The sequence below is a fragment of the Nyctereutes procyonoides genome, unplaced genomic scaffold (assembly GCF_905146905.1).
Source record: "Nyctereutes procyonoides isolate TBG_1078 unplaced genomic scaffold, NYPRO_anot_genome, whole genome shotgun sequence".
Classification (NCBI taxonomy): domain Eukaryota; kingdom Metazoa; phylum Chordata; class Mammalia; order Carnivora; family Canidae; genus Nyctereutes; species Nyctereutes procyonoides.
Window position 1 is genome coordinate 67,035,856 of NW_026575051.1, and position 27,760 is coordinate 67,063,615.

A 27,760-nucleotide genomic window follows, 5' to 3' on the forward strand; every position below is an offset into this window, starting at 1 on the left:
AGTCCCCAGAAACCAGAATCAGGGGCGCTTGCGAAGCCACAGCGTGGCCTCAGCAAAGGCTAAGGAGGAATGTCTGAAATCCACAGGGTCGTAAAGAATGGAACTGAGCAGGTGAACAAGGAAACCCTTGACAAGGGGAGTGACAGTCAAAGGGAAGGTCCTATTTTAAACAGTAAGCTACAAACTTAAGACTCTCATCAGCCCAGCAAAAACGGAAAATGGATGTAATTTCTTTTTCACGTTGGTGAAATTTTTCACGGATTTTAGATACATACTGAGTTTTAGGGAAAACAGGTAAGTGGGAGGGTTATCTTCCAAGTTAAACAAAGGAGGACGAGCATCCCCGCTGTGTCGGAGGCAAACAGAAGGCCTGGGATTCGGGCAGATGGAGGTTGGCTCCTGGGGCCCTCCTGCGTCCATCCCTTCCACAAGTGCTCACTAGGCCCCTCCCACGGGGCAGGTGCCAGGCTATTCGCACTACAAAGGCAATGACACGGTCCCCACCTCGAGCTGGTAACAGGCTAGCGGGAGACTGGACAAGTGCAGCGACAATTAGAAAGCCGGACGTGCCTTATTCTCCAATTGTTTCCTTGAGGTCTGGATGACGTCCTGCATCCTAGTTCCATCTTGTATTTACCCAACTCAGAGTATAACAGCTACTTGCGTTGAAAATGTCTTTCTTCAGGAAGAGCTGGGGTTTAGATAAATCTTTGTAACTATGAAAAAGTCTGAAACCCTTTAGTTCTAATTCTTTGAGGAGGCTGTACCAGAACCGCACGACACTGCTGTCACCGCCACTGACCTCAAACCCGGGCCAGTGGAGATGAATCTCAAAGGTGAGCTGTCCAATTTGTTCAAGGACATCTTCCAGAATGAGATTTTCTAAGACTTTCCATTCTGCGCTTTCCAGATCTGCTTTGAGAACATCAATCTGTAACAAAATGATGAAATGAGATTAGCAGATTCAATAAATGTTGTTAAAAATACCGTCTTGACATCAGGAACATCACTGTGTAACTACCTCCTACGAAAGCAGCATGTTTCAAATTTTAGGGTTAGAGGTCTTTTTCAATGGCCACTAATGCCATGAGTTTCTAACCTCACTCCACACCATATGTTAACACACAAATAAGGAAATGCCAGTCGGAAATCGTAATGGAACCTCCTACTTTCTGGCCGGGGGTAGAGATGCCTGAGACAGAGATGCTAGAACCTGTGTTTCACGGAGCTGCGTGCCCACAGCCTCTCCCCAGAAACCTAGACACTGGTCACAGGAACCCAGCCATGTCAGGACAGAATGGTGGCCGCAGGGAGGGACAGAGGGCCACACTGCCTGCTGGGACCACCTCAAAACCTCACCCCCTTCCAACTTCTCAGGACTGGATGCCAGGGAGAGGTCTCAGGTGTCTGAATATGAGACTTGTAAAAAGAAGAAAAACTATCATTATCCTGTGAATTATTTTAAAAGTATGCACCAGCACAGCATTTTAAAGTTGGGGGTGGGGGGAGGCAACACCATTCTCTGTTCATTTAATGAACGGAAGTTCCCATTCCAGGTGAGATGAAATATAGGGAGAAGAGTAGGATAGGAGAGGTCTTGCAATTAATTAAGTTATGAGAATCAGCTCATTTTTGCTGGCTTTGCTATTAGAATCACAGAACCCCAAAGCCTTCAGGAAGCGATGAAAGCTAATTACTTACTGGGCCCTTGCTTAGATGCGCCTGGCACGATGCGAAGTGCTTCGCTTGCAATATCTGTTTATTCCTCTCAATGATTCTGCAAGGGTGATTCTGTCACTATCCCTGTTTGAAGTTTGGGAAGTCAGATTCAGAGAGTAAGCCATCCCCGGTCACAGAGCTGGAGAGGCAGGGGTGACACGCAAACTGAGTCTGTCTACGTGGGCCCTGGTTTTAACCACTGCACCATGATGACTCCGCATAAACCACAAGAGGAAAAATGGCCCCTCTGATTCCCTAAAAGGCTTTTGGTTTGGAAAATAAGGTGCTATCGGAGCGCGAATAAGGGTCAGGGAGCAGAAGTATGGCTATCAATATCCCAGTTTACATCTACAGAGCACTTTATAGTTTAAAGCGTTACTTCCTACATGCATCATCGCAGGGAAACAGCCTGATCTGCAGACAAGGACTTGGTAAGAATGGCTTTGGGCTGCCAACATTGCTTGTGTGATTTCAGAGTTGGGTAGAGGAGAAGATGCATAGGATTTAGACATAATTGCTCCAGGAAAATGATCCTTCCCAGTATCCTGACATCCCGAGGGAGATGCTTTCTTTTTTTCTGCCTTGCTTTGGACAGTACCTCACGGTCCACCAGGGAATGAGTGATGGTTATATCCTAAGAATACCAGAAGGCCTCAGAATAGTCCAAATGTCTGTAAACCAGCCTGTCCAAAAAAAAAAAAAAAGCCTTCCAAACTCAAAGAGAAAAAAGTAATATGAAAAACAAAAACAAAAAGACTCCTTTCTGAAAGGAACCAAGCAAAGGCAGATCCCACGGGAACATGTACAAGGCTAAGATAATTCTTGTGAATTGGACACAACAGAATTAACTCACTTTTTTCATCTCTGCTGCCCTGTCACTTTCTTGACTTTGTTTAATCATTGGAATTTTAAGCAGAATAGTCTTGAATTAGGGTAATTAAACTGCTCAACAGAAATATGTAATTAAAACATCACAAAATTTTCTAATTAGTACAGAAAACATCCAAAACTCAAAAATCACAGTTACAAATGTTTTAAAAGCCTTACAGATTTATTTCTCACTGTGGTTTTCTGTAAGTTCCCGTATGTTGAATGAGATTAATACATCAAACTATCAAACTATTAAAAGGGCCAGGGCAAAGTTAATCAGCCTGAAACTGGCCTTTAAACTACATTGGTAAAGATAAAGGAATATGTGTTTCATATTTTTTCCAAACATACTTTTGACATAAGCTATCAATCAGAAGTTATGAGCCACAGGGGGAAAAAAAAAACAAATCAGGATAAATCATAGCAAATACATGCTTACTGTGAAAATCCAATTTTCACTTACAAAATGCTCTCGTATCTAAAGAGCAGAAAGTATTTTCAAATACGACAACGCTGCTAACCCCTTTTGATCCCAGTGACTGCAAATTCTCCACTTCAATCAGAATTGAGTAGGTCGATCTAAATCATGCAGCCCAGGATAGCACAGTACCAAGGAGCTCATAAACTCTTCCCTGACTTCCAGCCTGAAAGCACAACCAGCCAAATGCTGTGAATAAAACACGGTTTTCTTCCCTGTATGCTTTTTCCTATTTATTTATTTATTTATTTATTTATTTATTTATTTATTTATTTATTTATTTTTGGTGTTTCAGAATGTTCCATCACCACCACTATTTTGCAGATGCAATTTCCATTATTACTGCATAATGCACCCAATACTATTGTTATTATGAGGCACGAAACATTTCTGCATCTCGTAGGCCACTTCCAAGTTTCTACCATCGGCTTTCAACAATCACGGCACGAAAAATCATGCAAATGATTATGTCGGAAGAATCAAGGGTCAATCCGAATACAGTTAGGTTAAGTCAGGTTTCTGGAGAAAAACAACTAGGTCTGAACTGTCTGTAAACTCTGGAATAACTGAGGATGTAGTCTCGGGTGGAAGGGTCTCAAAGAAGGTAGATCAAACGATCTATGTGTTACGATTTCATTAAAGAGGTCCTCCTCTCAAAAATTATCTCCTTTCCCTTGTGCTTGAAATATCCAGTAAATCTCCTGTGACAGAACTTTTTGAGGAAATGAGAATTTTAATTTTAACCGGATTAAGGTGTGAGGCCATTTGGCAGCTCCATCACGGGCATGCATGTAGGCCTGCGTGGGCCCAGAACTGCAGAGATGAGAAAAAGTGGGTAACGGGGCACCGGCCTTTGCACTGGTTTGCTGGGGCTGCTATAAAAAAGCACCACAGACTGTGTGGCTTCAGCAACAGGAACGTACTGTCTCCCAGTTCTGGACAACATGGTGTCAGACAGCACTGGTTCTCCCTGAGGGCCACAGGGCACAATTGGTCCCATACCTGTCCGCGAGCTCCTGGGGGTTGGCGGCCATCTCCATCATTCCTTGGCTTCTGCCTCACTCTGATCTATTTCTTCCTCTTCACATTGTGTTAGCTCTTCGCCTACACATTGCCCGCGCCCAAATTTCCCCTCTTTGTAAGGACACCAGTCACGTTGGATTAGAGGCCCAGCCTATGCCAGCACGACCTCATTGAAGCTAATTACATCTGCAATGACCCTATTTCCAATGAAGGTCATATTCTGAGGTACGAGGGGGTTAGGACTTCACCATAGGAACTCTGGAGGCGCACATTCCAACGACAACAGTGTTTGAGGTTAGCCATCACTTCGGAGCTTTGGCAAAGCAGTATGTGTTCCGGAGCCAATTCCCCAGTCAGTGCTTGGTGAAAGCGCCCCATACCACAGACCCAAGGGCCAGCCCCTCTCGGAGGCAATTGTGGATGTAGTCCACAGGCCCTACATCAGCCAGCCCAGCCAGCTCCGACTTCGCAATATCCACAGCACGTCAACAGGGCCCCAAGGCCAATTAAAACCACCATTATAAAAAAATAAAAAATTTAAAAATTTAAAAAATTTAAAAACCCTGGGCTTCATTCCCTGGTTCCTTCACCACCAGGCCAAGCAGGTGCACTTTGTCTCTAGCACCCGCCCCCCCCCCAATTCCCTAGCCGCTTCCCTCTCCCTCCTGGAACTCAGCAGGCACGCAGCATCTCCAGGCCTGCAGCTCCCCACCTGCGCCTCTTCCCTATCAAGGCGGCTCTCCAGCAGGATAGGCGGGCGCACTGCACACTGCAGCACCTTTCCAGGGCTGGGGCTGGGATGGCTCTGGGATTCACCAGCATCACCTCCTCTGCATTCTATGGGGCCAAAGCAAAGCCTGAGGCCAGGCCAGACTCAAGGGGAGGGGAAGCAGATCCCAGCCCTTGAGAGTAAGAGTGGCCCACACAGAAAGGATGCGACAGGCCGTTCAGGGTCATGTCTGCAAATAACTGACCCCAGTGATTAAAAGCAATATTCAGATTTATATACAAATCCATGAGTGAACTATAGTATTAGGTTAAACGTGAACCTTTGCCGGACACAAGCAACACCCCAGGAAAAATAAATAATAAAGCCCGTATTCATCAGAATATTACTGAAGAAGGGACATTAATTAAAACATGGCATTTGCTATTAGATCTGGCTTTCCTTGGAAGTTGACAAAGAACCTAGGCCAGCCAATGGATTAAGGATGACTAATAAAAAAAAATACTGAAAAGGACAAGGAAAATAAGTATGTGCGAGTCTTAGATATCGTATTAGTGTACCGGGGCTGCTATAACAAAATGTCACAGACTGAGGGGGGCGGGGGCACGCTTAAACAACAGACATTTATGTTTTCTCCCAGGTCCAGACACTGGAAGGTCCAAGATCAAAGTGTCGGCAACTGTGGTTTCTCCCGAGGCTTCTCCTTGGCTCGCCGACAGCTGCCTCTGCACTGCATCCTCGGGCGGACTTCCCTCTGTGCTTCATCTCTCCTGGTATCTCTCCTTCGTCTTCTAAGGACATCAGTCTTATTGGATGAGGACCCCACTCTCCATCAAACTTAAATTACCTCCTTAAGGACCCTATCACCAAATACAGTCACACTGAGACTAAGTGCTTCAGCCTATGAATTTGGGGAGGGGGGACACAATTCAGTCCATAACAGTTAGAAAACAGATTATTTTTGCTAGAGTCTATTCAGAGGCAACCAGTACTTCTCCACAAGGGGTTTTAAAATACATCCCTGTTACTGTTACGGCAGTCTGGCTGTTGGAGAGCTAGCAGTTCTTCCTTTGTGGTTACCGGCTGACTCCAGATCTGGGGAGTCCAAATGTGAGCCACTTCATTAATCGAAGATGAGTCATAGAGGCCGTGGCAGATTTTTATTTTTCAAAGACGATCTCACCATTAACTCCCATCTCTGGATTTTCTACAATATGGCCTTGAGATGGACTCGGTGTTCCCCCCAGGGATGGCTTTATGGGATGCAACATACACAGCCACACCATACTTGGCTTAATGCTCTGTTGTCGCCGACTTAAAATTCTTAATATGTTTTCAACAGGGGACCCCCTGATTTCCATTTTTCTGCTGGATCCCACAAATTATGTCTCCTGACTTGTGATGCCCTTCTTGAATCTTGATAGGCTTGTTGCCATTGACTAAGAGTCTGCTAGAAGTGGTGCTCGATGACATCCAAACCCGGTCCATAAAAGCTTCTTACTTGGTTCAGTGGTACAATCACTCTTGCAAACTTTAGCTCCCCTGCAAGGTGTCTGACTGTCCTGAGGCTACTGTGCTGTGAAAAAATCCAAACTAGCCCTTGCAGAGAGAACACATGAAGAGGCCCTAAATCAACGTGAAGAAAGAGATGCCTGCCTGGCCAACCCTGCTGTGCCCACCATCATCTGACTGTAACCCCAGGAGAAACCCTGAACCAACACTACCCAGCAGAGCCCTTCACAAACACTGCCCCCCAGAAACTGTGATCCACAATGTAATTATCAATTATTGTTTTAAGGAACTTGAGTTTTGGGGATGACTCATTATGTAGCAGTAGGTAACTAGAACAGAGACCAAGCACCGTTTATGCAAAAGTTAGAGATTACTTGTAGAACATCAAATACTATATATTCCAAAGCTGTGATTTCTAGAAGATTATATATATTTAACCAAAAATACTCCCTTATTAAAAAATCAATACAATGGTCATTATTTAAAAATTATAAAGCCACAGATAAGGAAAAAGAAAAGGAGTTAAAATACCCATAATCCAGGTTTTAGAAGAGTTAACTCTTGAATACATGGTGTATTTCTTGCTAAACATTTTTCTTTGCCATAAACACACACACAACACATATATCACAGCATACATAGGCATAACTCAAACACACATGTTGTTTATAAAATTAGAATCATAATGTTTTCAAATATGCTTTTTAATGTAACAATGTAACAAGCCATGAATATCTTTCCAGGCCAATCCATTTTCATCAAAATGTTCTCAGTGTCCCTTGGGGATTTCATCAGCATATGACTGAAGTGGCTGGGGCCCCTGCAGGAGCGAGGGAGATGTGGGGCAGGCTCTGGATCTTCTACCTCCACTCAACAGGAGCAAGTCCCCTTTTCTCTCTTTTATATATTTGGAATCCCTCACAAATTTTTACTTGAAAAAGAGCTTTCCTGCCAAGAGAAATGGTTTGCCTCCATCTATAACGTGTCTTTTAATGACTTTTACATTGGTTTAATTTACTTAACCAATCCCCCTTCTGGTGGACATCTAAGTTCTTTCCAATTGGACATGGCACACTGATGTGATCAACAACCCTGGAGCTAAATATTTAAGTATGTGCTCCTATTTTCTTAGAATAACAATACTCACAGAAGAGGAGTAGCATGTGCAAAGGATAGGCCCAGGTTACAGCTTCCAATAATTTTTCTAGACCCTTCCTGTACTTGCTATTGGGAAACTGAGGACATACCAACTTGTGCTAAGGCTGGCAGCCCTGCACAGGCGCACCACTGTCATCAGCCTGTTCAAGGACCACTTGTTTCCTTTCCCCAGAGCCATGTGACACTCTGGAGCATCCCTAAACATCCCTGTCTCTATGCATCAATGATTCACTAGATTAGACAAAAACCTGCATGCCATTTAAAGGAAGAAAAAAATGGGGATCCCTGGGTGGCTCAGCGGTTTAGCCACCTGCCTTCGGCCCAGAGCGTGATCCTCGAGTCCCGGGATCGAGTCCCGTATTGGGCTCCTGGCATGGAGCCTGCTTCTCCCTCCTCCTGTGTCTCTGCCTCTCTCTCCCTGGCTAGGTCTATCATAAATAAATGAATAAATCTTAAAAAATAAAAATAAAAAAATAAAGAAAAAATAAGACAAACCAATTTTAACTAAGTACATGTTAAATTATTTCCACATAACTTTTTTAAGAAACATTTTTAATAAAAAATGCTATACCTATTATTCTATATTTAATCTTTAAAAGGATATAGATTTTTTTACACCCAGAAAAATGTGTATTAAAGCTTAAAGCTGGCCATTACCATCAGCTATAAAGCTAATTATTATGTTAATCAAAATCCCTGGCTAAGAGCCAAAGCTATAAGTAATGCCAATAAAGTATCAATATTGACCATCCAGCAATCAACTAGCACAAAACAAGGAACTTCCTATTCTGTCAGTCAGTGACCCGCAAACACAGCTGCCTGCCTCAGTATCAGCTGTCTGGTTTGGGGGCCAGAAACACACACTTAATGGCATTTACAGATACAGCTCATATTCTGTAAAAAATAGATTCCAGAAAAGGAGTGTACAAACTGAGCTTTGCAACTGGGCTCATGTTATAAAAAATTATTATTTAACCACTCATCTAGTTATTTATGAATGTTTTTAAAAATTAAATGATCACTACCTACCACCCCAACAGCTCAAGCTACACTCGCTCCCCCATAGTCACTGTAGTTTGGGTCAATATTCAATCATAACTTTTAAATCATTTTATCTATATAACTTCTTCCTACTTTTTGGCTTAATTATGAAAAGTTATTATTTAATGATTAAAGCAAAGTAAACCCGGCTTTTATATATCAATTCTACTTAAAGCAAGATATATCTGCACCTACAAAATGAAAAGCTGAACACAATAAAAAGAGAATCTTAGTTTTGTAGAAAAAGAGAGAAAAATGGAAGAAATTAATCTATCTTAAATGAACAAGAGGATTAAAAGTCTCTTTAAGATCCTCAGAGTTTAAACACACTAAATCAGGCTTAATTATCACCGCCGGCTGGCAAAAATGTAACGTTACAAGATTTCCGCTACCACCAGGGAAAGAGAGATAAGGCTTGCCCTGAATATTACAAGAAATATGAAGGGTCACTCGAAGCTAATGTAAGACCAATTCTGAACTAATAATAAAAGAAAATAATTTTATGTAGTAATCAGATCACAGAAATGACCTCTGCAGGGAGCAACACTCTGCAAAGGAATTTTTAAGGAAATAAGGGAAACATTTACAAACAGAGACTTTTTTTGCCAAATCTCCAGCCTGTGCAGAAGAATCCAACCTGAGGCCGCTGGGTGAGAACCTTTGGGGCAGGATGCGCGGCTATCACCTGGTCTTAGCTCCCAAATCTAGGAAATGGTGAGCTGCTGGGAAGTCAAGAAGTCAGCAGGGCTCCTGGTTGACGTGGGAAACAAAGGCAGAAGAGAAATCATTAAATGTCCTTACTCCTACAGCCCATTCACTAGCCCTTAAAAGAGCCAGAGTGGGGCATCTGGGGGGCTCAGTGGTTAGGCGTCGCCTTTGGCTCAGAGCGTGATCTGGGGGTCCTGGGATCGAGTCCACCATCTGGGCCCCACAGGGAGCCTGCTTCTCCCTCTGCCTGGGTCTCTGCCTCTCTCTTGTCTCTCATGAATAAATAAATAAAATCTTTAAAAACAAAAAAACAGGCAGGGCAGCCCTGGTGGCACAGCAGTTTAGCGCCGCCTGCAGCCCAGGGCGTGATCCCGGAGACCCGGGATCGAGTCCCACGTCGGGCTCCCTGCATGGAGCCTGCTTCTCCTCTGCCTGTGTCTCTGCCTCTCTCTCTGCCTCCTCTCGCTCTCGCTCTGTGTCTCTCATGAATAAATAAAATAAAATCTTAAAAAAAAAAAAACAGGCAGAGTGACTTCCTCTAGGGACTCAACTGCCTGGATGTTAATGCTTTCCTAAGGGCAAAAGGCAATCTCAGCCCCACCCCAAGGATCCTGTAAATCTCCTTTAACAAATAAAAATTCCTCTGGAAACTTCCTTTATCTCTAAACCCCCGGATACGTGTTGGCGATCATCCCCCAAGCACACGGCCCACGGATGTACATCTGAAGGGCCTCATGACTATGGTTTTATTAGACGGTAATAAATGGCCTTTTCCCAAGAGCTAGCCCCCTCCAGGTCCTGGAAACCCCACTTCCTAAATTCCTTAGAGACTGACTCTCTCCCTAACCCCCTCCCAACTTGCAACTATACCATGGGCCACTTCTCACCACCCCCCCCACCCCGGTGCAGCTCTCTCTGCCCACAGGTCCTGTCCCCGTGCTCTAATTTAATCACCTTTTGCACCGAAGACGTCCCAAGAATTCTTTCTTGGGCATCAGCTTTGAACCCTAACATCTTTCCGACATTACAGAGGACTTGTGACAGAGAAGAGCCAAGCTGTGCAGATCTAGCAGGCCCGAAGCTGCAGCAAGGGCCGGGCCCAGGGAGTCGGGCAGGAGGGCAGGGGCGGGGCCGAGACGGTGCCAGGCAGAGGCTTCCATTTACTTAAACCCCCCCCCGGGGGGGCAGCTGAAAGGGACACATCTGTCTCCCTTGGGTCAGAACCCTGTGCCTTGAAGCCACATCACCCGGGGCTGCGGTTGGTTTATTTTTCTGGCCTAATCGTATTTATACAAGCATTTGCAAGTATTTCCAGAAAGAGATGGGACGTTTTTATTTAAAAAAATATACATATCAACCATTCCTAAAGGAATAGAGGCATAAACCAATAAATCACCAAGCAAATACTCAAATAGAATGGTTTCCGGCCCGACAGTTCCCCCTCTGACGTGGGCCCGAGTCCACCCCAGAGCACAGCAGGGCGGGCGAGGGGACTTGGGCCACAAGAGACAAGCCCCAATACAAAAAGCAAACACTTAGAGAAACAGAACATAAAGTCCTTGGGTTCTTAATTTTTTTTTAATAGACTTAAATTGGGGCGCCTGGGTGGCTCAGCGGTGGAGCGTCTGCCTTCGGCCCAGGTCGTGACCCCGGGGTCCTGGGATCGAGTCCCATGTCGGGGTCCCTGCAGGGAGCCTGCTTCTCCTTCTGCCTGGATCTCTTCCTCTCTCTCTGGGTCTCTCATGAATAAATAAACAAAATCTATAAAAAATTTTTAAAAACCACTGAAATATGAGTGAAGAAAAACACCGCTGGGGGTGAAAATTATGAAGGGATCAGCGGGTTCGGCGGCAGAAATGAGCGAGGAGGGAAGAGCGAGAGGCTGGGGCTGTGCTCTGTGCCGGCGTCCCCGAGGCCCGTCTCTGGGCCCTGCACCGGCTCAGGCAGGTGCTTACACAGGGGCACTACCCGGACTCACAGCTGCACGTTAGAGTCCCTTCCCCACCTGCCCCATCCATTCCTCAGGGCAGGGCCCCACTCCTGTTTGGCGGCCCCTCTGGCCAGGCTTCCTGACAGGCCGTGGGTACAGGAGCCCGTGGGCTACCAGGTCCCGTCCACTCGGCCCGGGGACACCTTGCACCTTGACTCGCTTTTTTCTGTCCCTCTGCCCCCAGCACAGTGATCATCCTGCTTATGACCTGCCACTTGAAAAAGAGAGTCACAGGGTGGACGTCAGGAATGGGGGCAACTGGGGATCCCACCATCCCACTCTGCACAAGCGGTGGCAGCATCTTAATCATTTTTTAAAGATTTTATTTATTTATTCATGGGAGACACAGAGGGAGGCAGAGACACAGGCCGAGGGAGAAGCAGGCCCCATGCAGGGAGCCCAATGTGAGACTCGATCCCAGGACTCTGGGATCACGCCCTGGGCCGAAGGCAGACGCTCAACCGCTGAGCCTCACAGGGATCCCTAGCATCTTAATTTTTAACACTTGAAAACCCTACACTTTAGCCAAATGTTATTCTCATTATGCCATGAAATGCCCTGCCCTTGCCCTTTTATTCTTGTTGACTCCCTTTTCATGGAGAACACCAAAGCTTTCTGCCAGTGACCACATCTCGCCTCCACCAACATCCAGAACACCACGATGGCCCCTCAAGTACAATCTCATTTTCCCTAAGGAACTTAAGCTGCTGAGAGTTGAGAATGCTGACTTGAGAATATTCCAAAATTCTTGCCCTCAAGATCTAAAAGCAGAGGCAATCATCTAAGAAGGCACTACCGACCGTAAGTTCTGACTGGACTTGGGAAATACACACAAGTTGTTTTTCTCTTACGGAATATTTCACTGGCATTAAACTGCAAGGGCCCCATCCCAAACATTTTCTAGTTAAATGACATCCACACTAGAATAAGGAAACAGATAATATTAATACGTAATTCTACATGGGGCATTCAGTTTTTTTGTTTTGTTGTGTCTAATGCAGTGAATAGTACAGATGTAAAGGCCTAGGAATGTTCAGGAACGCTGTGGGGCTAAGTGGTGCCGTCCTACACAATAGCCACTCACCAAGTGTGGCCATTTGAATTTTATTTTTTTTAATTTAATTAATTTATTTATTTATTCATGAGAGACACACAGAGAGAGGCAGAGACACAGGGAAGCAGGCTCCCCTCAGGAAGCCCAATGTGGGACACCATCGCTGGACCCAGGATCACATCCTGAGTTGAAGGCAGATGCCTAACCCGCTGAGCCAGACAGGTGCCACTTGAATTTTAATTAATTAATTAAAATCTAGCAAAATTAAAATTTCAGTTCTCCTGCTCCCAAGCCAGCTGTGCTAGCAGCTACCATGCTGGACGGTGCAGCTATAGGACATTTCCGTCATTGCACCAAGTTCTGCAGGACAGTGCTGCTCAGAGTACCACACGCATCAGAATCAGCCGGAGGGCGTGCGAACACAACAGTTTCTGATTCAGTAGATTCAGATCAGAGCTGAGTATTTGTGTTTCTACCAGGGACCCAGCTGCTGGGGATGTGGCTGATCCAAGGACCATACTTTGAGAACCAGTAGACTTGACTGATGACGCTACGTGACTTATTGGGTTTTGTTTGGTTGGGTTTGTTTTAAGATTTTATTTATTTATTTGAGAGAGAGAATGCAAGCATAAGAGGGGGAGGGGCAGAGCGAAGGGAGAAACAGACTTCCCGTTGAACAGGGAGCCCAATGGGGGGCTCCAGCCCCAGACCCCAAGATCATGACTTGGGCTGAGGCCAGACACTTAACCCACTGTGCCGTGCCCCACCAGGGCACCTCTACTATGTGAGTTTTTAATGACATGTGTGCACAAGACTCTCAGCCTCTGCCCAGGCAGGGTTCTCCCCCTTCTTGTGAGCAGGTGCAGAAAGTATCCACACACTGGTAATCCTTGATCTGGGAAGGTATATTGTGGTTTTTCCTAAATAGGATACAATTAGGTCAGAGTTCCCTAAACACATCACCAAGGTGGTGGTGAGGCTCACGTTCCCTGGAACCACATGCAAAAATGTGTGTTAGTGCTCATGAGCACTCTTCCAACACTGTGGTCGCTGGGACTTTGGCTCTAGGACGATTGCTTCATCACATGGGTCTGGGGCATGTTGTTTAGCCTCTCAGTGATTCAGAGAAAAACAGCAGGACTCCTGCTTGACCTGAGGTTAAAGGAGAAATGAGCATAAGGCACCATGTGCAGCACCCAACAGAGCATGGGCTCTATCGGGACTAGCACTGCTAGCTGCTACTATTTTTACCAATTCTCAGGGAGGTCCCTAACCACCCCGTCCCCCATATTAAGGTCATCTTGTGCAAGCTAATATAGAAGTGTGCTTTCTCTGCGCCACAGCAGCTATGTTTTGGGAAAAGACTCAGAGGAAGAATTAAAATTTGGTACAGGAAACATACAGAGGTGCTCCACTCCTGACAGCCAAGAGCCACCTCTACTTAACACACGGGCAGGTGAAGCTGAAAACAGTTTCTTCAGCTGCATTTATATCTGACAAGAGGCAAAAGCATTATCTTCCCTGTGCCCTACAAGGGGCTGTAAGCTCCATGAAGGCTAATAACTTCTTCCTTTTTTTTTTTTTTTTTTTTTTTTGATCTTCAGTTTCCAGCCACACTGCCAGGTACTATCAAAAGTAGTTGGCAGGTGGATGGGTGGACGGATGGGGAGATGGGGAGATGATTAAATCTACCTCCCAGATTCCAGGTGATGGAAGATTGGAGCCAGCAGCATTGTGAACATCTGGTCCAATTTCCTCACTTTCAACAGCGAAACCTAAGCCTGAAAGAGGCTAAATGATCTGACCAAGATCACAAATTAATTAATTAGTGGCAGATATTCCACATCTCAAACACCACTCCTCTGCTCTGAATCTCTCTCTCTCTCTCTCTCTCACACTGTCTCTCTCACACACACTAACATTCATCAAGCACTAACGTTCATCACACACTAGTGCAGCTGCAGGGTAACTACAAGTCTAAACTTCATCCTCCCAGAGACTTAAGGACCGAGAAGGGTTCCATCCAAGGACTGCTACAACATTTGAGAAAAAAGTGTGATCCCTTCCCTCTCCCGATATCCCTCTCTGCCAAGAATCTCTTTGCACCAGGAGTGCCCAGAAAAAAGCACAATCTGGCGTGTTCTAAATTTACTTATGATCGATACCAGCTCCCCACTAAGCACACTGATACAAATTCAGATCCTATTAAGTGCTTGGTTCTTAATAGAGAAAAATAGCAACATATACACTGTCATTTAGTTTAAAGGCAAATGTAGCACCACAAAGCTATCACTTGCTCATGTATCTGCTCTCCTATAAGAAAATGCTGATTTTTAGCTGATCCCATTGCTGCCCAGATAAAAGACCATCCTTCCCAGTCTCTCTGTTATGACTGTGTGACCATGAGATGAAAATCTAATGAATAAGATAGAAGTAAAAGTGTCATGTAGGATTTCCAGGAAGTTTCTTTTTTAAAAAAAAAAAAAAAAGGGGGGGATGGAGAAGGGTGGTACTTAGCACTTCCTCCATCACCTTACCGGGGACAAGGTCGTGATGACTGAAGCAGCAGCAGCAATATTGGACCCTGAGGGGTGGAAGAGACCGGAGTTGGACGGATCCTAGGTCTCTGATGACTATGCAGTCTCTCTGCAAGATCTGAACTATCTACCCCAAGACATCTCTTATGTAAGAGAAACATTTTTTATAGTTTAAGTCACTATACATTTTTTTTCCTATGTAACTAACCTGATTTTAAAAAAAATTCAACATATCTCAATATTCTTAACTTATAAAGAATGGTGCCAATTTTAAAACTTATGCAGAGTTGAAGCCTTCTGTAAAGAAGTAATTAGTGACCGGGAATCCATGACACAATCCACGCCTAGGGGAAGGTCACTGTTTGTCCTGAATTGGTAAGCAACTTCCTAATTCTGGGATCACTACCCTTCCCCTGGATTCCCTGCATATTTCTCTCTTGCCTCCTCCTTTTGCTCCAGAAACATGGCACGCGTTCTCTTGCCAGAATTCTCACAACCACAGCATTGCACTCTCCCCTCCTCTCGGAGCCCCCAAATTTATAATGTATTAACAAGATGGAGCTGTGAATCACACTTGGCCAGGCCCTTAGCCTGAAAAACCTAGGTTTGAGGCATTATGTCAATGCAGTTAGGTTTCTTCTTTATCTGTTCTATACATTTGAAATTCTAATATATACTTAAGAAGCCAGATACTGACTTATTTTGACCATCCAATGAATTCTACATGTCTGTACATTTTCAATGAAAGCACAGGATACTTTTTCTTGAAGAAGCAAAGCAAAATTCAATCAGGACTCAAGTTGAACAAGAAAATAAAATCTCTTCAGTCTCAAAATGCTCCCATAATAACATTCACTTTAGACGATTTTGAGTTGAATATATCAAGTCTTTCACCTGCAAAACAAATGTAACTTATAATTGGAGCAGATCGAGGTTTTGTGGAGCTCGAAGCTTATTTAATTTAAGGGCTCTCGTTATGAAAAATAATACAAAATCAGAAATACAGAATTAGGTAAAATCACTTCTGCTTATAATCAAGACATATACACAAGTCCCAACCCAAGAGAAAAGACATGATTAAATGAAAGAAAACTATAAACAGATGTATCACCAACAGCCAGGAAACAAGAAAAAAAAATTAAAAGGGTTTTTTTTAAAAAAAAAAAAAACCTGCAATAAAAAATACCAGTGTACCAGTTTTGAACCTCCTGTTAAATTTATGTAGCAATTACAATGAGAGGAGAAAAAAACTTAACATACAAAAAGATTAGTACCAGCTATCACATACAGATATTATCCATCAAATACTCAAAGAAATGTGTTAAATATTGAGGCATGGATTATATTTTAAAACCTCATCTTAGGGAAGCCTGAGTGGCTCAAGTCAGTTAAGCATCTGCCTTCAGCTCAGGTCATAATCTCAGAATCCTGTAATCAAACCCCTTGTTGGGCTCCCTGCTCAGCCAGGAGTCTGCTTGCCCCCCTCCCTCTCCCCTCCCTTCCCCCTGCTTGTGCTCTATCTCCTCTCAAATAAATGAATAAAATCTTAAAAAATAAATAAATACAAATAAAAACCTCATCTTAGGGAAAATGTTACGACTTCTAGAAATAACCATTCATTGGTTCTTACTGGATGCAAAGCCCTAACATTTGTTTTGGATGGGCCATCCCTCAGAACACAGTGTCTTTTTTCTCGTATCCACTGTAATGGATACAGCCAACTTTAATTAAGCGCTCGCTATGTGCCGAGCCAAGCAGCATGCTAAGCCTTTTCCATGCAACACCCCAATTAATCTCGCAACCAACAGATGAGGTGTTTTATTATCCTCATGTTACAGACAGGGAAACTGAGGCCTAGGTAGGTCATATGGTTTGTAAGAGGTGAAGCCAAAACCAAATCCAAGAAGTTTCCATAGAAACCTGAGATTCAGAGAAGTTAACTAACCAGCCCAGGGCACACAGCTACTCAGTGGTAGATTCTAACTGGGTCTGACTCCAAAACAGGCTGTTCTTAATACCATGTCCTTATAACCCCACAAGTGTTAAGGGATCCAAGTGCAAAATACGACACTGTCAACGGTTTCTGGATTTATAGCTCCTTTTGGAAAAATAACAGGAGAAAAGCAAATGTGGAGGGTTCATTAGTTGGAGAAGGCTTTCTTGAGTTCCTAACTTGTGTATGGTCCACCAACTGCCATTTTAGGGGAGAAAGGCAGCAGGTAGGCTTGTCTTCAGACAAGGCACACACATTTCAGCAGGTGCAGCTTATTTTACCACAGGAACTAGTACCCTCAGTACTTTGTTCCATCAACTTATTTTTCTAGAATAATAACATTGTCATGTATATTCATTTCATAGCTTCTGTATGACCAAAAGGCATAACTTGGGGCTGGGACATTTTCTTTGCCACTTCGTATTTTGTAAAGTTCCATACAAATTAATATGCATACACAATTAGAAGAAAACCACCATTTGCATCTGTGGAGGCTGTAATAACTGCCACAAGCCTCCGCTCCTGCTAAAGATGGGTTTCCTCCCACTAATTCATCCCCTCTACACCAAAAATGGACTATGTATCCCCTTCAATTCCTAATTTCAGGTGCACGTCCAATTGGAAGAGTCCAGGCCTAGGGCCAACATCATATAACATGTTAAATTGTCAAAAAGAAAAAACTGTTTGAGACCTAACTTAGCAAACAAGCATATGACATCCCCGCCTACCCAGGCTTCTCCAGTCCCTAGAAGACGACAACAATTTGAGATGCTATTTGTTTGTTTCTATTTATAAAATAAGACATGGTATTGTTAAAAATTGGGGAAGTGCAAAAAGATAGGGAGAAGAAAAAAACATTATTGAAAAATCCCTGTCCCAAGAGGAAATGACTATTAACATTCTGGTTATAGTTCTTGTATTATTTTATCTACCACAGCAAATAATTGAGATCAAACAGTATATATAATTCTGAAATCTGTTACTAGTGGTTTTTTGTTGTTGTGGTTTTCTTTACTTTAAAAGGCCATCTACTCTTTTTTTTAAGTAGGCTCCACACCCAACGAGGAGCCCAACTTGGGGGCTCAAAAACACAACCCTGAGATCAAGACCTGAGCTGAGATCGAGAGTCGAACAATTAACCGACTGAGCCACCCAGGCGTTCAAAGGCCATCTGATCTTAATGCTCGTGTTCAGCTCTCTTATTTTTCAGGCAAAGATCAAGTCAAAATTTTGAGTATTCTAGAGACGTCTGCAAACAGCCCAGGCTCCCAGGACTTTTTGATTGCACAGTAGTGGAGATGTGCCCGCTCAGTTGACCCTACACAGAGCTACAAGACAAAACAAGAGGTGATCTTCCCAGGAAATATGAATTGTCATTGTATTTTCATGCTGTTATGAATTTAGTGAGAAGTCTGTTATTTTTTTCAGGTCTCACAACATCTATGATTCACACCTGGCAATCTCTGAATTGCACAAGGAGGGAAGATTGCAAATTCAAAAGAAAGGACAGGACATGGCCCAAACGGAAGAGTGGAGGAGTCACTGAGACACCAGGATCAAAGTATCGAAGAGCCTCACTGGTTTGACAAGGAAGTGGTGGTAGAAGAGGATGTTATAGAGGAGGAGGTGGACAAGGCTTGCAGAAGACCTCGGGTTAAGATTTCTCCTCTTCCACTGCCCTAAAATCTTTTGTGTTCCTCAGTCGCACAAGGAGCACAGTAGAAGGGCTGCCCAACATTAAAGTGAAAAGACACACTTGCTGCTTTGTTTGATACTAATTGACATGTGAGAGATTTGGCAGATGATTATCTTTGAAAATCATCCAACTCTATACACTTCTAATTGAATCAAAGAGATCAATACATATAATGGACTTTTTAAAGTCCGTGCGTTGGCCCAGAACAAGGAGAATGAAGGTAACCGTGAAAGCTTTGCGGGTTGTCAACCAGGAAACTCATCATCTTGCTGATTTCAATGGTGACTCTTCGGATCATTTTTAAATTGAGGTTCCCAGGATTCTCTACCCTCTTATTCATCTTCCTTCTTTAAAAGAATCACTGATGGGACCTGCCTGCTTCTCCCTCTGCCTGTGTCTCTGTCTCTCTCTGTGTGTCTCTTGTGAATAAATAAATAAAATCTTTAAAAAAAATTAAAAATCAATGATGCCTGGGAACTTTAGACATGAGACGATACAGTTTGACTGGAGCTGGAAGTTTTCCAGATGGCACTTTTTTTTCAATAGAAACCAAGGAAGGGTAGGATGCAGTTTTCCTAATGTGGATACACTGCTCATGGAGCTTGACAGCCAGGCCATTGTTAACCTGTCACCACGAACACCTTCCCTATAATGGATGCTCTGTATTCCAGGGAATGGGTGGGTTCACGCAGATATTTTTCAGACACCACAAATAGCTCGGAAGCATGTTAAGTAGAATGAGCATCGTTCCCTCACAGCCCTACCAGCTTCTTCCCTGAATAGTGTAATAACATTGGAACTTCCTGGAAAGCCAAATCTCTTATAAGACACTATCCTAGCAAGTTTAGGATCTTTCCGTTACTAATGACCTTCCTACCAGTGTTTTCCACAAATGTCTAAGTAGAGACAAACGTGTTCTAATTATCTTGTCTCAGAAAGGAAGCAAAAGCAGCACCATCTTGGTTCTTCTGATGTGAGTTGCCAAATTAGGTTGAGTTCCTCCGCACCTGGATGTCTAACTAATGAATTCACACTCAAAACAGCTTCCTAATATCTTTAGTTAACAGCACCGATTTTCAACTTGTTTCCAAAAGAGCTGAGCACAGTGAACTAGACTTTCAGTGGTTGAATTTCTTGATCCATGTGCTGGAAATTGTCAACCAGACCCACATTGGAACTTTTAAAAACAGGTTACAGGGAAGTTATTTTTTTAAAAGTCATTTCTAAGTTATCTACGGGATAATTTCCACACCCACATTCAAAAGCAGTTATAAGTACACAGTTCATAGCTAAATATCAAATATTTATTTTGAGATCTAAACAATTTGGATTAGCTAGATCCCGGGAGGAAAATAATAAATCGCTGATTGTGCAAAAGCCGCTTTCATTGTTTGTGGGGAATGTGATATATTTCTGCTTTCTTCATAGGCAAAAACCCAGTTCAAGTTTGTTTATAGCAAGCCCTGGAGGAATTTTTTAATGTTTTAGAAATGAATATTTCTATTTAAAATGAATTATTAAATAGAGTTTTTAAACGTTTTATTCTGTAGCTTTTTTTTTTTTTTTTGCAGTGGGATTTGACTTTTTTTTCCAAAACAAATTTGTTTTATTAAAAAGTGGGTTGTAAAAATGTAACTGGGAAAGAAATTTACTTTCCATTTTGTGGAAAGTAAAAGTCTCTTATTCCTGCCCACACTTAAAATTTTGGCAGGGATTGACAGACGTGATAGCTATTGCTAAAATGCCAAGGCTGACTAATGTCGCCTTCCCCACACTGGCTTTCATCAATCCTTTAATGCTTGCTCACTCAATATTTCCAATGAACTCTACTCTCAAGAGATCTTAGCCTTGAACTGTCCACCCTTCACAACGTTTCCAGAATTATCTACCTAATTTAAACCCTGATTATTTAAGTCCCTTGTTCCAGGGCTTTCTGCAGGCTCCCTGCAGCTTCAAAATGAAATCCAAACTCCTCTAGTGTGCTCACCGGGTCCCTCACAGCCTGGACTCCACCTCCCCTTTCTTGCCTCATGTCCTTGCTCCCACCACAAATCACCTTTTGTGCCAGCCACACTGAATTCTTTACTTTTGGGGGATGACCGCTACCCCATCCACACGCTTGCATTAACTACTCCCTCCCACTTTCAACATACTCCTTTTCAACTTGCAAAAGCCAGTTGAAATATCACCTCCACTGAGCCACCTCCCTGACCACACTCCCCAGCCCAAGAAGAGCTACTCCTCTTCTGCTTCTCTTGCAGCTGTACTTAGTACATTACTGTATAATTTTTGTACAAGTATTGGTTTCTCTCTGTAGATCACGATGTCATTTGAGGGCAAGGACCTCATCATTGCTGCCCTGCCCCTGGCTGAGTTCCTGAGAAAGGGTTCACTGAGTACCTAAAGAGTGTTCATGAGCACCCAGCAGAAGTAAACAGCAACACTCTCCTTCTTCTTCCATAGCATGGAATAGGAAATATCTGAGAGCATTAACAACCTACGGCTGGTCTTCACAAGCCATAAGACTCTGCAGGTGAGCATCTCCACAGCCTCAGTCAAATGGCAAAGAAGGCAAAGTATACCCGGGTGTTTCTCCTTCCCATCTTCCTCCTACCTTCCTCTCTCACCCCCCGTGACTTCACACCCACTGCATTTGCTCCTGTGCGCCCGCTGGCTTGACAAAGCTCATTATGGAACGTATACCAAGCCACACACACATAGCTCCCCCCGGTCCACCTCAGCCAACTTCCAGTCTCCCAGCCAAGTGCCATGAGACACCTATTGGAGAACCAAATAAGGTTATATGACATAGTCACTGATGTTCAGTTAAGAATAGGGTCAATCTTCCAGAGAGACATATCTTTTTTAAAGATTAGCTAATTAATTTAAATCTAACCAGCAGAATATACTAAAGAGGTATTTTTATTAGAAGGCCTTCCCCAGAAGTCCTTTGGACTTTCTGGGCCACTAGATACCACCAGCTCCCAGATGGAAGAGCTGCTGTCTGGGAGATGCTGGGCTCCCCATCTCTGAAAGGCTGCCCACACCTGGCACGTCTGCAGGGATTTCCCAGGTGCACCTCGCTTAGATGGTCAGTGCTCAAAAGACCACAATGGCTCGGTGTACACTTTTGGCCTCAGTGGAAAGAATCGTTAAAAAGCACAGAGAAGTAAGGCAAAGGGAATGAGGAAAGAAAAAGTTGAAAGGACAGTAACAGGTGAGAAGGTTCGTCAGTATTGGAGGAACCACAGAGAAGACACAACACCCAAATAGACGGCACTGGGCACTCATACAAAAAGCTTACTGAAAAAAATCAGAAATGTATCCATCTCATCACTTTTTTCTATTTAAAACCTGTTTAAAACCTATTTGCCCCTGAGGAAGCTGAGTGTCCTATAACATAATAGCTATAAAAAAAATTTTACAAAAGATCGAGTGGGTCAGAAGACTCCAAAGAACTTTTCTTCCTGAAATTATGAAAGCCTACTAGAGTGGCTAGAAATGTCTCCGCTCTACACTCATTTCTCACGATATTAGTTTCTATCCCAAATTTGATCTTATTTTCAGCGCGGCCATTCCTTTTATAGCTACGCATGCTGAGATCAAAGGATGGTGAGTCTGTCGCAAAGAAGACTAAATGTTACTGAGAGAAGAGCTGGAAAGGGCTCAAACTTCATTACATAAAAAATAATTTCAAGGGATAAAAACCAGTTCCAGAAGAAGCCAAAACCAAAAATAGTAGCAACTTTAAACTTCATTTTAGGAGACTGAGGATGTGATACCCCTCCATGTGGTTGCCTAGGGAACAGGATTCATTTAAGCTTTGCTATCCAATAATGTCGCGGAAATTGCTACCCTATATTATATCTATGATGGTTAAATTCACTCAAAATGGAAAAGCCTCTCAAAAGTACAGCTGAAGTTATAGTGTAGGAATCTTTGTCAGGAAAGTGTTATAGAAAGCTAAAGCTCCTTTAATATCTCTTGCTGTCGCCACACATGAACATTCTTCTACTTGGATAGGAGATTTTCTTATCCATAATAACCTATTCTTCATGGTGATTGCATGTGATGTGAAATCTTCGCATAAGTAAGTGAATCTGTCTTGATGAAACCCACTTAACTTAGCGTGTCAAAAAAAAAACCGTAAATAGAAATATTCCAGTCTGAACTAAGCCATGCAAAATTATTGTGACTTTCCCCTAAGCATTAGTGAAAGAATGCCCTTAATAACAGAATGTGTAAGAAGCATAAAAACAATATTGGGTTTTCCGTACATGATACATTTTCTTCGACTGTTGCCTGTTAATAGTCCAACCATGAAGGAGAAAAGCTTGGGTACTGTCCTGGGAGGCTTATTGAAAGTGCCATCATTATTAGCACATGTTTTTTAATATAAAAACACTGTTGGCCAAATCCCTATCCTTCTTCCTTCCAGCAACCCTGTCAGGCCAAAGCCGCTATTTTCACTGAATGTGCTGAGTTTTTCATTTCTGTGTCCCTTGTGTTGTTAAATGAATAAAGAGCATTTTGAGAGCTGACGTTCCAGTGGGGAGAATATTCCTTCTTGTTTATGTTCTTTGCTAATGCTTTTGGCTTCTCTACGTAGGACCACTTTTTACAAGGAAGCTAGCTAGACAAGGCTAAACTGTAACTCTTCGCTTTCCTCTCTGGACCAGCTTGTGTTAAAATCTAGATTAAAATCCTGATCGGGGGAAGAAACCGAGACCAATGGCTAAGGAGGGGGTAACACATGATTTGATGAGTTCAATATTCTATGAGATTTTAATTAAGATACTGCGTGTCCTGTGCCTGAGACCAGAGATGTTGTCCTTCAGACCTGTAATCCTGTAGCAAGACCACCTCTGCAATGATGGCCATTAGTTGAATGGCAAAATCTCAATGAACCAGAATTTAACCACAGGAAAAGGAATCCTACGTGTCAAAGAGCACTGTCATGGGCACTAGGGGCCTTATAAATATGCCCAAATAACGTTTTCTGCAGATCCATTTTAAGGGATTTGAAGAAAGCAGATTCATATAAGAAATCTCGTGGCTTTTTAAAAATATATTTATATGTTTATTTTAGAGAGAGAGAATGAGGGAAAGAGGGCAGAGGCAGAGGAAAAGAGAGAATCCCAAGTAGACTCCATACTGAACATAGAGCCTGACATGGGGCTGGATCTCGACCTGAGGTGAAATCAAGAGCCCAACGCTCAACCAACTGAGCCACCCAGGTGCCCCATAAATAACTAAAACTATAAAAAAAAAATTAAGGAATGGAAACTATTTCCACAGGAGGTCCTAAGGTAAGTGTACACCCAGTTCTACCTTCTACAACCAATTCTGTAAGAGTGAAGTTCATGAGTGAGGCCCTAGTCATAACTGGATAGAGGTGGTTGAGCATTCAAGTGCTGAAATGGATTAATGATGAAAACAAAGTTAGTCAACACAATCTTATCAATTTCAAGTTTCTTTTTTTTTAATTTCAAGTTTCAAACTAGTCACGTGCATCTGTTGTTTTGAGACTATTCAGTTGTGCTATAGAAGACAAGAAATCAAATAGGATGGGTGAAATTGTAAGATGCGTAGAGGTAAGTAACTCAGGAGACTTAAAGCATAAGTACAATAAGCAGCAGAGACATGTGCTGAACATACACAGGGATAGAAATACTGAGTAAACACTAAAATTGTTGCTGAACATTAAATATACATGAGATATGAGTCACCCAATATTTATGAGGTTTTAAATTGGCCACCATTGATTATACCCACTCTGGCCCCACAGATATTGAGCCAAATAAAACTCAAAGCTGTTCACAGACCAATTAGTGAGTTTCCAATTGTAGCCAGACACATTTGTCCCTGTGTCTCTCCAGTTGAGTCTCCTTGCTCCAAAGCTCAACTCTGTTCCTCATAACCACACTATCGGCAGGGAAGGCTGATGAGAAGAGAAGAAGGGGTGGGGGAGAGGAAGGAAGAGAGTGCGAGGAGGACAGGGAGAGAAGCACGGATGGGGGAGCTGAGACTGACCAGCTGTCCAGGACTGTGTGGGCTTTCTACCTCACTTGTACCCAATTCCAAATACATGGATACATGGACCTACTCCATCTCTTCCCCTTATTTCTCACTGTATGTTTTTAATTTATTCAGTAAACCATGTGATTCAAGCATCTTAATTTGTGATCTGTAACCCATGGGATAGCTCACCTGGTAGTATATTTGGAGACTACACAGCATCAAGGTAATTTCTCACATGACAAAACTAATTAGTGTCTCTTAAGTCTTCATACAGTCTGCTAATTGTCTGCCACCAAAGGCCAAGAGAAGAAAAAGAAATAAAAGGTGGCAACCAATTATTAATGGGGAAACCTGAAGTCGTCAATCCGCCTTAGTCCTACAGCTTGGTTACACGTGGTCCTTGTTGTGACTTTATAGTGCATACATATATAGTCACATTTTCTGCTGGTAAAATGATTGTTAAGTCCAATGGTTAAATTACAGGTATTGGTATTTGATGATGTTCCACAAAGAGGACAGTGGTCTGTAAAGAAGGCTACGATCTCAGGATGCTCAGCCAGCTGAACAAGTTTCACTACCAACATTTTAGAAAGCTGCTCATTAACGGTATGAAACTAACCCATTTCACTGCACCTGTATTTATTTACTACACACTTCATATGGGCCAGATGCTATGCGGTGGAGAAAAGGTGAATGTGATAGATCACCATCTCAGGACTTGCATAGTGTATACCATAGAGACACACAACGTATCACAAAGATACACTAAATACCCAGGTAATTATGATACAAAAAACTAGCTACATTTCATAAAAGGCAGGCAAACAGAAACTTATGGAAATTCAAAAAAGTAAGCAATCACATTCACTGGAAGAATCTCAGTAAAATAAAGTGATAAAACTCTCCAGAGAATCATATGTATATAAAAAGCCTCAGGACTGCACAGTTTATGGCAATTAAATACTGAAAATAATCTATATAATATATATATATATATATATATATATATATATATATATATATATATACACATGCCTAAAATTTTTAGAGTGGTTAAATAAACTCGGATACATCCATTCACTACAATATATGCAGCTCTTAAAAACTACATTGCTGGTAGGTATTTCATAAGGTGATATGGGAAAAGTAAAAAATCCACAAGGTAAAAAAAATGTTCCAACTCTTCAAAAGGACTGAGAGTGAAATGTCTTTCTCCCACCGCAGAATCTCCAATTGATCTTGGAGATCTTTACATATCAGTGAACTATAGATCAATAGCCTATTCTTTATCAGAGTGCAACTGTAGGAGTTTAAAATATATTTCACTTAGTCCCCTATTAAGGGACAATCACATTGTTTCCAGAATTTTGCTATTACAAACAATGCTGCAATACATCTAGATGAAATATCTAATAATATGCAAAAATGTTCAAGATAATTCCGTTAAGTTAAAAAACAAAGGCAGATGAACGTCTGGCTTCCAGTTCCTCATGTAGGAAGCTGGAAGCTGCTATTCCATCCTAGCAACAAGTAAAAAGCTGAACAGACTGAAAAACTGACACCTCTTGGATCTGTAAGAGAGGAGGATGCAGGGCAAGCCCCAGCCCCTAAGATTAGAGAACAAGAAGTCCAGAGAGAGTACAGGGAGGCTTGGCTTTCCAGGGCACAGTCTCAGGAGTGGAACAGCAGGAGCTGGTGCTGGGGCTGGAACTGTAACCCACAAATTGCTGGAGGCTCAGCGTGGACAAGTCTGAAGACTTAAAAACTCCAAGCAGACCCAGTCACGGAGTATATATACCCACAGTACTGTGAGATTTACTCCTAGGTATTTGGCCATATTCCCACAGTAAACAACAGAGAAAAATCCCCTTCTGGCAGGGGCTATCCTTTTTAAATATGTCAGAGCATTCTGATTTCCCTAACAAGGCTGCCCTCACGAGAACCTGGCTAACCTGAACTTCACCTGCTGGGGTAGTCTTAGAGCCTAACTAACCTTTTTTTTTTATTTTTAATTTTTATTGATTTATGATAGTCACAGAGAGAGAGAGAGAGAGAGAGAGAGAGAGAGAGAGAGAGAGAGGCAGAGACATAGGCAGAGGGAGAAGCAGGCTCCATGCACCGAAAGCCCGATGTGGGATTTGATCCCGGGTCTCCAGGATCGCGCCCTGGGCCAAAGGCAGGCGCCAAACCGTTGCGCCACCCAGGGATCCCAGAGCCTAACTAACCTGAGGAGGGGAAATACCCAACTCCAGCCCACTCTAGCCATCCTGTACCACTTAACGGAAAGGGAAAAGCCTGAGAAGCTCTTGAGAAGTTCACATTCCAGAGGCATATGCTCACTTAAAGACTGAGGCCTAGGGTACACCTGGGTGGCTCAGAGGTTGAGCATCTATCTGCCTTTGGCTCAGGGTGTGATGCCGGGGTCCTGGGATTGAGTCCCACATCAGGCTCTCCACGGGGAGCCTGCTTCTCCCTCTCTCTGTGTCTCGGCCTCTCTCTCTGTGTCTCTCATGAATAAATAAATAAAATCTTTAAAAAAAAAAAAGACTGAGACCTAATCATAGGACCATAGAACACCTTCCCTCTCCTCACACCTCATCATCACATTACTAAAGGCCTATTTATAGAGTTCCTTTTACGCAATACATCATGTCTGGCTATCAAGAAAAATTGCAAGGCATTCTGAAAGGCAAAAAACACAATTTGAAAAGACAGACCAGAATCAGACATGGCAAGGATGTTGGAATTATCAGACTGGGAATTTAAAATAGCTACGATTAATATGCTAAGGGCTCTAATGAATAAAGTAGATAGTATGCAATGCAAGAACAGATGGGCAATGTAAGCAGAGATGGAAATCCTAAGGAAGAATTGAAAAGAAATTCTAGGAATCAGGGATGTCTGGGTGGCTCAGTTGGTTAAGCATATGACTTCAGCTCAGGTCATGATTCTGGGGTCCTGGGATCAAGCCCTGCACTGGGCTCCTTGCTCAATGGTGAGTCTGCTTCTCCCTCTGCCTCTACCCCTCCCTCACTCATGTTCTCTCTCTCTCTCAAATAAATCTTAAAAAGAAAGAAAGAAATGCTAGGGATCAAAAACACTGAAGAACTACCCTAACTCTGATGGGCTAACAAGTAGACTGGACACAATATAGAAAAGAATCTCTAAGCTTAAGGATGTATCAATAGAAACTTCCAAAACTAAAAAGCAAAGAGAACAAAGACTGAAAAAAA

At 42.9% G+C, this 27,760-nt stretch overlaps 1 protein-coding gene across 4 annotated transcripts in view; it reads right to left on the bottom strand.

Moving 5' to 3' along the window:
• Positions 1-207: 207 nt before the first annotated feature.
• METTL24 (methyltransferase like 24) overlaps positions 208-27,760 on the bottom strand; it is a 97,338-nt gene continuing 69,785 nt past the window's right edge. For all 4 annotated transcript variants that reach the window (XM_055330165.1, XM_055330168.1, XM_055330166.1 and 1 more), the window contains one exon: positions 208-931. In XM_055330165.1, coding sequence (XP_055186140.1) covers positions 617-931 — 315 coding nt within the window. In that variant the 3' untranslated portion in view covers positions 208-616. The remainder of the gene's footprint in view (positions 932-27,760) is intronic.